The sequence below is a fragment of the Neolamprologus brichardi genome, chromosome 3 (genome assembly GCF_056152115.1).
Source record: "Neolamprologus brichardi isolate AB-2024 chromosome 3, ASM5615211v1, whole genome shotgun sequence".
Taxonomy (NCBI): Eukaryota; Metazoa; Chordata; class Actinopteri; order Cichliformes; family Cichlidae; genus Neolamprologus; species Neolamprologus brichardi.
In genome coordinates this window covers 58,951,750-58,964,165 of record NC_142106.1, presented here as the reverse complement: position 1 = coordinate 58,964,165, position 12,416 = coordinate 58,951,750, and the positions used below count along the sequence as shown (strand labels likewise).

The 12,416-nt window shown below is 43.4% G+C and overlaps 1 protein-coding gene across 10 annotated transcripts in view; it reads left to right on the top strand.

The window, feature by feature from the left end:
* Nucleotides 1-12,416, top strand: part of LOC148105978 (protein NLRC3-like) — a 663,817-nt gene that overhangs the window by 454,175 nt on the left and 197,226 nt on the right. For 3 of the 10 annotated variants that reach the window (XM_087837916.1, XM_087837910.1, XM_087837940.1), the window contains one exon: nt 9,151-9,324. The exons of 4 other annotated variants lie outside the window; for them this stretch is intronic. In XM_087837916.1, the coding sequence (XP_087694042.1) occupies nt 9,151-9,324 (174 nt within the window). Of the gene's footprint in view, nt 1-2,992; nt 4,291-9,150; nt 9,325-12,416 lie in introns of all 10 variants that reach the window. 3 more of the 10 variants (XM_087837926.1, XM_087837921.1, XM_087837935.1) reach the window with 3 other exon arrangements.

The window sequence follows — 12,416 nt, the reverse complement described above, 5'->3', positions numbered from 1 at the left end:
ATGTTACTTTTGCACTATTATGCCCATGTTGTTATTACATGGCTTAATTAAGGTACACATTAGGCTGACATCTGGGGCCAGAGCTGAAACTGTTCTGGGCCAGCACAGGACCAGCAGTGTGTCTGCAACTGGCCCGTGGCGGCACACAACTTACCCATGGCCCACATACCACAAAGAATGACGGTCCTTTGGTGGCCCTCATACCACAAAGAATGACGGTCCTTTGGCGGCCCAGACCAGGCTTGCCAGAGGTAATCCACACATGGGCCAGCAAAGGACCACCAGTGTGTCTGCAACTGGCCTTGTGCTGGCCCATGTGTGGGCCACAATTGGCAAACCAGATATGGGCCAACAAAGGGCCGTCATTCTTTGCAGTATGTGGGCCACGTGTAAGCACATTGTGTGGGCCAAATCCGGACCATACCAATTTTGCTCTGTGGGAGTGGATGATGAGAGTCAAGCCTTAAATACTGATCTGTATGTGTAAACAGTGTGTACCTTTATGTAGAGATGGCACCATACCACTTTTTTATATCTGATACTGATATCATAATTTTGGATATCTGCCGATACCGATATGAATCCGATATAGTGTCTTTTTTAATCAATAAGACTGTTTTTTAATATCTTGCTGCATTTTGTATAAGTTCATACTCAAGTTTAAATAAACAACAACACTAAAGCTATTCTGTTATACCTGTATGTAAAAAAATAAATAAATAAAAAAAATACACTGCACCCAAAATATTTCATAGTTCAGCAACACTGATCAATCTAATAAACTTAAACCTGCTCCATCCTTCCTATTCTGGTATTTTAAAGAGTACTTAGCAGAAATATTAAGCAACCTAACTAATAGGGTTGCAAACTCCCAGCAAAAAAAAAAAAAAATAGGGAACCACCCCCACCCTCCACTTCATGATGCTTAATTGACGTAATCAACTTTAATTTGATGCAGTGTGAAAAAAAATAATGCACAGAAATAAATTATTTTTCAAGAATAATTAAATAGATTCAACATCTTTCTTCAACAGAACTGCAGACTGCATAGATGGTACCTTCCCAAAGGAAAAAGTAGTATAGCTTACTAGGGTATATTAGACTTAACAGTTACTATATACAGTAATGGACTTCTATACATTTTACATCAGATTAAAACTTTGGGTGTAAGATTCAGATAATTATTTATTAAAAGCTCGACATTTTAAATGAGAATAAGAAAGAAAAGTATGTCTTTGTGTCCCCTTTTCCCTGTTCATGCCCTATCGGCCCCCCTGGCTAAACTTTGCTAGATCCACCCCTGCACAGTTATCAGCCGTCAGCTGCGTAGAAAAGGATCCTGGTGTAGAAATAATATTAAATAAATTCTAACAACAGCTTATCAAGCTTAAACGTGCTGCTGCTGTTGTTCAGCCGCTGGTTTCCTCTTTCTGGTGAGAAGTGGGCCAAAAACAAAGAAGAGAGACGATCAGCTGATCATTGATCAGTTTCATGATTGAAGTAGCAGCAGGAGAGAGAGAGAGAGAGAGAGAGAGACAGTCGCTCCATATATCGGTTGTTAAGCTTAAGGTGGGAACGCTTTACAAACATTCAGAGATGAACTCACACGCTTGCTTTACTTCTCTCTGGGATCACTTCCTTGGAGATGAAATGCCGGTTTGGTAGCGAGGCTCCAAATACACACAGCCGCTCTATCACGTGATACATACTGCTGCGAGTGCTTTTTTGATATTTAATGGATCGGATTACATTTTTTATTCCTCTCCGATATCCGATCCAGTAATTTAGGTCAGTATCAGACCGATACGTAATATTGTTATATCTACCTTTAAGACCAGTTGTCTGTATGAGTCACCTGTAACATCTCCAAGTTTCTGGCTTCGATTCTCAACCTGTTGGTAGTTCAGCTCTGAACACGAGTGAAATGTTTCTCCCACTTAAATCACTGCATTCATATGAACAGAATCCATGCTTTGGGATCATGGAGTTGTGGAGAATGTCTCAGTTAATAAGATAAAGTCAAACTTATAATTGGTAAAGAGTTCGTGGATGATATGCCCCTTGATCGTTCGGAAGTGGATGTTGTGTAGACTGAAGTTCAGAGTGGTGGGTCATTCATAAAGTATTCTGTTCCAGCTGCTGGAGGACAACATCATCACTTTTGTGAAGAACGAGCTGAAGAAGATCCAGAAGGCTCTGAATCAAAATAAGCCCCAGTGCTTGGAGTTTCAGAGGGAGGATGATGAGCAGAGGAGCAGCAGAGAGGCATTTGTGAAGATCACAGTAAACTTCCTGAGGAGAATGAAGCAGGAGGAGCTGGCTGACCGTCTGCAGAGACGTAAGAGGATTTATCTAAAGATTTAAGCTGCTGGATAAATGAGAGACTTGTGACACCAGTGTTTTCGGTCATTTCTCAGTGGGTCAGAAATTGTCATCAGCATTTTGTAAAATATGATTGTTAAAATTGTATTTTTATTATTATTATTCAGAACTTCCAGGTGCTGTTTGTCATCGTAACCTTAAATCTGCTCTGAAGAAGAAGTTCCAGTGTGTGTTTGAGGGCATCGCTAAAGCAGGAAACCCAACCCTTCTGAATCAGATCTACACAGAGCTCTACATCACAGAGGGAGGGACTGCAGAGGTCAATGGTGAACATGAGGTCAGACAGATTGAAACAGCATCCAGGAAACCAGACACACCAGAAACAACAATCAGACAAGAAGACATCTTTAAAGCCTCACCTGGAAGAGATGAACCAATCAGAACAGTGCTGACAAAGGGAGTGGCTGGCATTGGGAAAACAGTCTTAACTCAGAAATACACCCTGGACTGGGCTGAAGACAAAGCCAACCAGGACATCCAGTTCATATTTCCATTCACTTTCAGAGAGCTGAATGTGCTGAAAGAGGAAAAGTTCAGCTTGGTGGGACTTGTTCATCGCTTCTTTACTGAAACCAAAGAAGCAGGAATCTGCAGCTTTGAAGACATCCAGGTTGTGTTCATCTTTGATGGTCTGGATGAGTGTCGACTTCCTCTGGACTTTCACAAAACTACAATCCTAACTGACCCTAGAAAGTCAACCTCAGTGGATGTGCTGCTGATAAACCTCATCAGGGGGAAACTGCTTCCCTCTGCTCGTCTCTGGATAACCACACGACCTGCAGCAGCCAATCAGATCCCTCCTGACTGTGTTGGCATGGTGACAGAGGTCAGAGGGTTCACTGACCCACAGAAGGAGGAGTACTTCAGGAAGAGATTCAGAGATGAGGAGCAGGCCAGCAGGATCATCTCCCACATCAAGAAAGCTCGAAGCCTCCACATCATGTGCCACATCCCAGTCTTCTGCTGGATCACTGCTACAGTTCTGGAGGATGTGCTGGAAACCAGAGAGGGAGGACAGCTGCCCAAGACCCTGACTGAGATGTACATCCACTTCCTGGTGGTTCAGGCCAAAGTGAAGAAGGTCAAGTATGATGGAGGAGCTGAGACAGATCCACACTGGAATAAAAAGAACAGGAAGATGATTAAATCTCTTGGAAAACTGGCTTTTGATCAGCTGCAGAAAGGAAACCTGATCTTCTATGAATCAGACCTGACAGAGTGTGGCATCGATATCAGAGCAGCCTCAGTGTACTCAGGAGTGTTCACACAGATCTTTAAAGAGGAGAGAGGACTGTACCAGGACAAGATGTTCTGCTTCATCCATCTGAGTGTTCAGGAGTTTCTGGCTGCTCTTCATGTCCATCTGACCTTCATCAAATCTGGACTCAATCTGCTGGAAGAACAACAAACAACCTCCAAGAAATCTAAATTATTTAACAAACTAAAACTTCAATCTCTCCACCAGAGTGCTGTGAACAAGGCCTTACAGAGTCCAAATGGACACCTGGACTTGTTCCTCCGCTTCCTCCTGGGTCTTTCACTGCAGACATATCAGAGTCTCCTACGAGGTCTGCTGACACAGACAGGAAGTAGCTCACTGACCAATCAGGAAACAGTCCAGTACATCAAGAAGAAGCTCAGTGAGAATCTGTCTGCAGAGAAAAGCATCAATCTGTTCCACTGTCTTAATGAACTGAATGATCGTTCTCTAATGGAGGAGATCCAACAGTCCCTGAGTTCAGGAAGTCTCTCCACAGATGAACTGTCTCCTGCTCAGTGGTCAGCTCTGGTCTTCATCTTACTGTCATCAGAAAAAGATCTGGATGTGTTTGACCTGAAGAAATACTCTGCTTCAGAGGAGGCTCTTCTGAGGCTGCTGCCAGTGGTCAAAGCCTCCAACAAAGCTCTGTGAGTACATTTGTACTCATGTCTTTACTTTTAACATCCAACTGTGTCAGTCATTTATTTCACCAGGCTTTCTTTCTTTTTATGAATTTGTATCCTAAAGTTTTGGGATTTCTCCAATTCAACTGTAACCTCTTTGATGCCTCCAGAACTCGGTGTACTCGAGACGCTGAATTCACCATAAACTCTGATCATCACTGCTGCTGTTATGTTATCAGTCTTTGTTTAAAAACTTAGGCTGCATGTGCCTAATGTTGTGATACTTTATATTCACATGCATACTCCTAGATACATTTCTACTGCAGGTCTGTTTTTAGTCACAAATATGCTAACACTTGCTTTTACATGCATGGTGGGTCCTGCATTAAAGAAAGCATTTGAATTACTCAGTGAATCATGGCAGCCAGAGAAACATCCTTAGTTCCACTTTAAACTAAATTCTGCTTCGGTCTTCCACAGTGTGTTTGTTGTTTCTTTGTTGTTGTTGGCCTGCTCTCTCCTTTCACTCCAATCTGGCTGCAGCAGATGTTTGTCCCTCCCTGAACCTGCAGACTTGGGTGCAGCACCTCAGTTCATCTTCAGTCTGAAACCAGCTGTTTTAGCTATATCCCCTCAAGCACACCTTCCCTGGTTATCTCTGCTGTGGTTGCTATAAAATGTAATCTTGATATAAATAAAAAAAGGAAAAACCTCAAGTCAGACTTGATGTCATTTATTGGAAGCATGGTGCCTGTTTGTCAGTCTTTGATGATAAACTGCACCACAGTCTAAAGCAAACCTTCTGACTTTATTGACTTTATGCATGTATATATTCTTCCTGTTCACCTTGGACACACAACAGCTCTCTGTTTGTTGTGATTGGATCTAGAACACAATTCAGATCAGCCAACATATCCTAATCTAGATGATTTTTAAGGTGGTATCTGGGACGAAAAGTTAAAAATCAGCTTGGATGGCCTGTACTGTATGATGGCCTTGGTTGCACCACATTGATGGCCATGCAGGGTGGTTCACTCCTTGGGCAAGAAGACCGAGGAGTGAGCCACCCTTGGTCAAAGCTTGGTCATTCAAGCTCACCGTTTTCCCCTTGTTGGCTGATGATAAGTATTTTTTTTACATGACTTATAGTCATCATTGTCTTCAAATTAACTCACACACTGCTGACTGCTGTAGCTTACCTGGCTGAGTAGGTGACCCATGTACTGAAGGTTAGAGTCGTGACTCCAGGGCCTGGTTTGAGTCTGCCCAAGACAATTTCCTGTGTGTTATTCTGCTCACTTCTCCCTCCCTTCCTGTCTTCTCTGTCCTATACAGTGAAGACAAAAGGCCTCAAGTTCTGAAAACTCTTCCCCTTCATCATCTTCCAAATCATCTCTCTCATCTAACATCACCAGTATTCTCTGAGTAGAGAATCTTTTCACAATCTTGAATGATAAGGATCCAAGTGGGTAAAGTCAGTTATTTGTTGTGTTCCTATTTGCAGCTGGGATAGATTGAGAAAAACTCTTGGCTGCCAAAATTACATCCAGTTTAGAAGAAAAACATTGAGTGAAGTGTTTGTTTCATCATCCTTCACAACTCATCAACCAGGTGTCACAAACTGCAGCAGGACAGTACAAAGCATGTCATACTGGCTGGCTGCAACAACCAGAGTTTTACCTACCTTTGGTATTTCTTGACAGCATGAGCGTAATATTTACTGAACAGAGTCGTCTTCTGTAATCTTTTCAGATTCAGATTCAGGACACTGTATTTATTTTCAAGGGGCAATTAGGATACTGACCTTGCCAACCGTACATACAATACACAAACATCACATTGGAGAGACAGGTCAGGCTAGGTAGCTGGCCGGTCAGCCGCTAGAGCAGTGACCCGGAACCGAACAGCAGAAAATGCACAACATCAGGAAGGATGAGGAGAAAAAAGAACTCCCTCCAGACTGAGCTCCAACAGGGAGATCAGTTTGAGAACAGAAAAAAAATGACCTTAGCGCAGAACACATGAAAACTCTTAATGCGCCATAGAAACACATGACAAGCAACAGGGATGGGTAAAAAGTGAGAGACAGCCGGTGTAGACAGCGCATCCGGGCCTGTAGCATTTGCGCTGGTCCCCTCAACCCACCGTCTGCACCGGGAGGGGATAAGCATGCTTAGGATGGGAAGGAACAGTCTAAACACTGTCTGTTATCAAAGTTAGATTTGTTCCGCTTCAGCCTTGAGACCACAGCTGGCACTGGTATGTTAGCCGCATGAAATGATGGTGGTTTTCTTTGGTGCAAACAACTGCATGTCAATTTCACAGCTGATCTAACAGTCCGTCACTCGTCTCTCAATCTCCCGTTGGAGAGCCACAAGCTTCTCCGAGAGGTTATCAGTTTTGCTCTCAAAGAGCAAAGTCTGAGAACTCACGACCGCCATGAGCTTCTTCAAGATCTTACCCGTGCTGCGTTCAATGAGCCCATTTTGAGAAGTCACGACCCGTCCCATTGTTTCAGTCACAGCGGGCAGCGGTCAGCGGGGGAGCTGGCCCCAGGGAGGGGTCACTTGCCCCTCCCTTCCTTCCCTCCCCATCTCCAGCTGTCTCCCTCTTCCCGCTCCACCACAACCACCCACACATGCAGGGCCTTGGAGTAGGGGTGTGTCACCAGGGTGCAGAGGAGGTAATCCCCCCCTCTGTCCCCTTCTGGCTGCCTCTGCCTCAATTTTATCCCACAACTTAGACATTCACATTACTCACACTCTCATTACACATACATATAGGATCTTGGGGGTGGGCACGCTACAACGAATCCAAATTACCATCAGGGTGTACACCTCACCCCTGGCGTCGTTGCCCACCTCTCGATTTTAAATACACGTAGACATTGAGGGCTAGCAGGAGGGGCAATGCGCTTTCCTGCTGCTCTCTGGCAGGTAGCTCCATGCCCTCCTGGGTTTTAAATGCACCTTAGAACACACATACATCAACACTACAATGAACGGGTGGAGGGAGGTTAGGAGTCTTCTCTCACACCCCGTTCTCTGCGACCTGCTGGAGCGGGGGGGCTAGGAGGAGGAGTTGGCCGTTCGACTGGGGTCCGGAATGTGGGGCCTCCCTGCTGCTGCGGAGTCGGGCGGTCTGCTTCTCCCCACCGCAGGGAAAAGGGTAGCACCACCTGGGTCTGGGTGCAGTTCCCCCCTCCAGGGGCAAGGGTACCTAGACCCGGTTTGTAGAGTACGCTTGAGGAGTGTGATTGTGTGTACAGCGTCTCTTTATGTCTGTCTCCACGTTGGTTGAGTGTGGAGTAAGTGCATATGAGAGCATGAGGGTGGGAATGGATGTTTGTATCTGTGTGTGCCTGTATGTCTGTGTCTATATGTCAGGTTGGGTATCAGACACCACCTCTCTGTGGACATCTCAGGCCCTCCAGGGTTTGGAGGCCTATCTCCCCCCACCACTTCCCCTGCCGGGGGCGGACTCCCTCAGACATCGGTGCGTTGGTGGTTCTTTGTGTCCGGGGATGGGCGTCCAGGTACACACCGGCTCACTCCTTGGCAGCTGCTTATCGGGGCCTGGAGCCTGGGGCTCGCTCGGGCCACTTCGGAGGTGGGGTGCCCCCGGCCTCTTGGCCTGGGGCTCGTCACTCAGGCACAGCTGGCTGCCGGCGGAGCTCACGGGCACGTCACTGCAACCCCCCCTGGCTTCTGCTCCGTGGCTGCTGAATGACCCCTCATCTGGGACTCTCCTCAGCTCTTTCTGTGACAGTGGCTCAGCTGCCCCTCTCTTGGTCTTCCTTGGTCTCTTGTGTTCTGGGGGCCTCTGGATGTCTGGAGTTTGGATCTCCTCCATACCTGCTTCATGCCCTGGAGGACGGGGCAGTGGCCCCCCACACCCTCTAACAGATCATTACATGAAGGAACCTTTTAAAAAAAACAAGCGCGTCCATGCTCACAGGTGTACACATGGGTGCTCACACACACAAACTACACCCTTTTTGGCTCCTACCTCAAAGCACACTGTGCTGTCGATCTTACGTGCTGCACAATAATGTTTAATATTTAGTATTTACTGTCATATTCCCATAGATCATTGTGATGTTGTTTATTCTATTACTCTCGTTTTCTTCTGCTTGTTTTCTTTTCTCTTTCTCAACAGGTGATCCAGGTGATCGATATATGTTTTTTTGTTTGTTTGTTTTTTTCTGCTTATTCTGTTGGTTTTTATTTTTTGCCCTTCTCCCCCGTCCCTCTTCTCAACTGTTTTTCTTTCCCTCTTTCTTTCTCCCTTTTCTTTCCCCCAGTCAAGTCTGTCCCGTATTCAGCAAGTGAAAATAAAATAAATAATAAAAGGTGAATCAAATGGACCATTACGGCAAAGCTGGGATGGTCAATTTGGTAAAGAAAATCCGTTGGGCATCTTTCTTCGCCTTGAGACAATAATTCTGATGGCAAAAGAGCCAAACGGGACAGGCAAAAAAAAAAAAAAAAAAAAAAAAATTCACAGCAGGCTGTGACGGGGTTTTGAACAGCTGATTCCGCTTTCTTTATTCTTCAATAAGCCAGGGCCAAGCCAGCTCAGATCAGCATGAATCCTCTGCTGCTGTGAATGTCCGTGCTGCTATATTTCAGTGTCAGGCTCTAAATGTACAAATGGATCTGAGAAGATTTCCAATCGTTTTTCTATTAGATTTACAGTTTGTTTTCATGTCTTCTGACTCAGAATGTGGAGCAGGAGGCGCTTACAAGGAGTAAGTGCTGATATTGAAGAAGAGTTGTGTTTTAATGAAGCTATTTAGTTAACCAATAATTGTATTGCATGCTGGCATTAAAAAAATGTTTCATTTGACTGATTTAATTAATTAATTTGTTTGTTTTCTTCCAGACTGAGTGGCTGTAACCTGTCAGAGAGAAGCTGTAATGCTCTGTCCTCAGTTCTCAACTCCCAGTCCTCTAGTCTGAAAGAGCTGGACCTGAGTAACAATGACCTGCGGGATTCAGGAGTGAAGCTTCTGTCTGCGGCACTGCAGAGTCCACATTGTACACTGGAAAATCTCAGGTCAGGATCCAAACATATCATTAAATGATATTATTGTATAAACAACCAAGCTTTATTGAATTGGCAGGTAAACTTTTCTTTATCTTTGGATTGCTTAGGAGATTCTTAATTACTGTCTGAAGATTTTTTACAGTCACAAATTTTGTTTTAATGGTAAAACAGAATTATTGTTCAGTTCAATGAGCAGGTAGCTGTGAGATTCATAATAATGAGGTATATTTGTATTAAAGATGACTAAACTTGAACAGTAGCTGTGTGAGTTACTTTGTTTACTCATGTGTGCTGATGTTGTGAGTAATTTAAAGCTGAAGTAAACTTGTAATGAGTTTAATAGAGTTTCTGAAGTAAGTGTACTTGGAGATATTTATGTGTTTACTAAAGTCCAGGAGCAGGAGGCTGTGTGTAGCATAGAGGAATCCAGATCTCAGCTTTGTCTCTTGGGTTTCTGTTGCTGCTGTTACAGTTTCCCCTCATCGTTCCCTTCATCAGTCTCCTCACTGTAACAAATCAAATTGTTACTGTATAGATTCACGTCTGAATGTTCCCATGTGCTATTAAAACTAAAAGCGATGTTTCATACACCCACGTGGTTCAGTCACACAGTAACTGATGGTAAATAATGTTTGTGTTTAGCACATCGTACAGGTCAGCTGCTCCACACAGATCTCAGGTTTACATGCTGGAACAGTTTGTGATCATGATGGATAAACCTCACTTCCTCTTTCTTTCATACAGATGTGACATGAACAATAACACATTCATGAAATCCATTTAGGAACACAAACACTATTGTAGCTGGAGAATATATTTGAATGTAGGATAATGTAGGGGAACATAAACAACAGTAATAACTAACCACCACCTCACCATTTGGGTTGGTAGCTGCATGTTGATTGATGAAGTCATTTTCTTCTTCCTCCATTTCTACCTTATTAACATCAGATTAAAAGCTGCACAGAGACAGGCACTGGACATGTTTAGCCTAGCTTAGTCCAAGGACTGGACATGGAGGAAACGGCTCTATTCACTGTATCAAAACATGAAAACAAATCTGAAGTAAAGTTTTGTTGAAGTGAACTGTGGTGGTGCCCAATGTTCCCTCTAAGCTGCGCACGTGCGCAATTGCGCGCTTCTGGCACGGTCTCTGCGCACAGAAAATCTGCGTTGCGCACAAAAAAAAATCAAATCTCAATTGAAATTAAAATTAAAACTTCCACAATTCTGTTTTGCAGTGTTAGTCAGTGACTGGCTGCTCCCGTATGGGATTAGAACGATGCCACCTTATCCTATAGTCCAGCCAATGATGCGATTCACATTCGTATATACGCAGCTAATCAACGTTGTCGACAGGCTATGACAGCGTCCTTATGTGCCGACACCGGTGTTTTAGCTAGCAAAGCGGCTGATGTGGAGTGAAGCCACGTTAATGACAACGTGTACAACCATTGGAGATGTGAGCAGGACAGAGGGAACAATTGAGGGAAAAAGTGTGGACTTTATACCCGTTTTTAAATTGTGTTGATCGGCCTCGTAAAACCAGAGTTATGATAAAAATATCTGCAATGTTTGGTTTTCATCCTGAATACTATTGTTGTTTATAACAACGATATAACAGACTCTCTGCCAGACCACAGACTCATAATACAAGTCAGAGCTTTATAAAAATAGAAAAAATAAAGTTCTGTTTTTAAAGTTGGAGTTCAAGTTATTTTTACTTCCAATAGTGTTAACATACTACACAGGTCATGAACAAGATTTTTTAAAAAAATATTCATTGTAAGTGGGCTAAAGCAGTTAATTAAAAGTAGTCTAACATAAATGCTGTAATTTGATTGTTTTAATAAACATGTAACTTGGATGGATTCGATGCTGGCGTGACCACAGTGCACACGTCTGCTGTTGCTCACAGTGGTCCAAGGGATCACACAGGGAGTTTGTATGTTCAGACACATGAAACATTAGAGGGAACATTGGCGGTGACTGGAAGGGAAAAGGGGAATGATAAGACTTACTGTAAATATAATTATGTATGTATTGAAAAAGGAACAACTAAAATGTTCCAGCTGAAAAAATGAAATCAGTTTCAGTTTATGAGCTCTGTTTGTTTTCTTTGCAGTTCCAACCTTTTTATATTGAAATGAGCTGCTCATCCCTGTTTAGATGACCTGCATAAAACAATACAGAGCACATTGGGCTGAATATGGAGAGGAAGCATCACAGTACAGCTTCACTGATGCATTAAAGTCTCTGATATGAAATGAGAAATGAAGCAGCCAGAGCTTTTTCATAAGTGGAAATCCACTGTGACTGTGAGCTGCTGCTACAGCCTCCAGATTAGCCAGCAGCTCATCCTGCTCAACATTTTCTCACCAACTTTAATGGAAGTGTGATGTTTTCAGCTGGAGTGATGGTCAAGGTGGCCTCCTTCTCCTCTTCTTCTCCTCTTCCTCTTTCATTCGTAAAGCCACTTCTGCTGCTTTCATTCTTTTGTAAGTCCTGTAGCTGAGTTTGGGAGAGACTAACAGCCTCGGCAACAGAGGGGAGAAAGGCTGTAACACCACCACTTTACTCTCTTCTACGTGTCACATCATTTTATCAGGAAACAAATATGCTCATGTTTTTACTATGTTTGTCTTGAAGATGTAAGAAGATCACATGGTGCTTTTTATTATTGTGTTGGTTTGTTTCCTGTCTCTTGGATGGAGCCCAGCTGTGCGTGGCTCCTGGGCCTGTGGTCAGAGTGTGTGCTGGATAATCCGGCCCAGGATGAGGCCAAACTGACATGGGATGAAATGTCTGTCACATATTAGAGCCTAATTTAAAAACATGCTCCATAAATATTGAATAATAACAATAATAATAAAGGGTCAGAAGATGACTTGTTGGAATGAAAATGAGCTTGTAGTTTGTCTGCTTTAATAATGTGACTAGAAAAAGGTGTTGGACTTCAAATATGTCAATTTCTTTCACACTTCACCTTTAAAAGTGAAGCCATGTTGTTCCTTGAAGGAAAAACACGACTTTTCCTGTTTTTATGATAAATGTACGAATTTAATGTGAAACATTCAGAGTTCTTTCTCTTGTTATGTTTG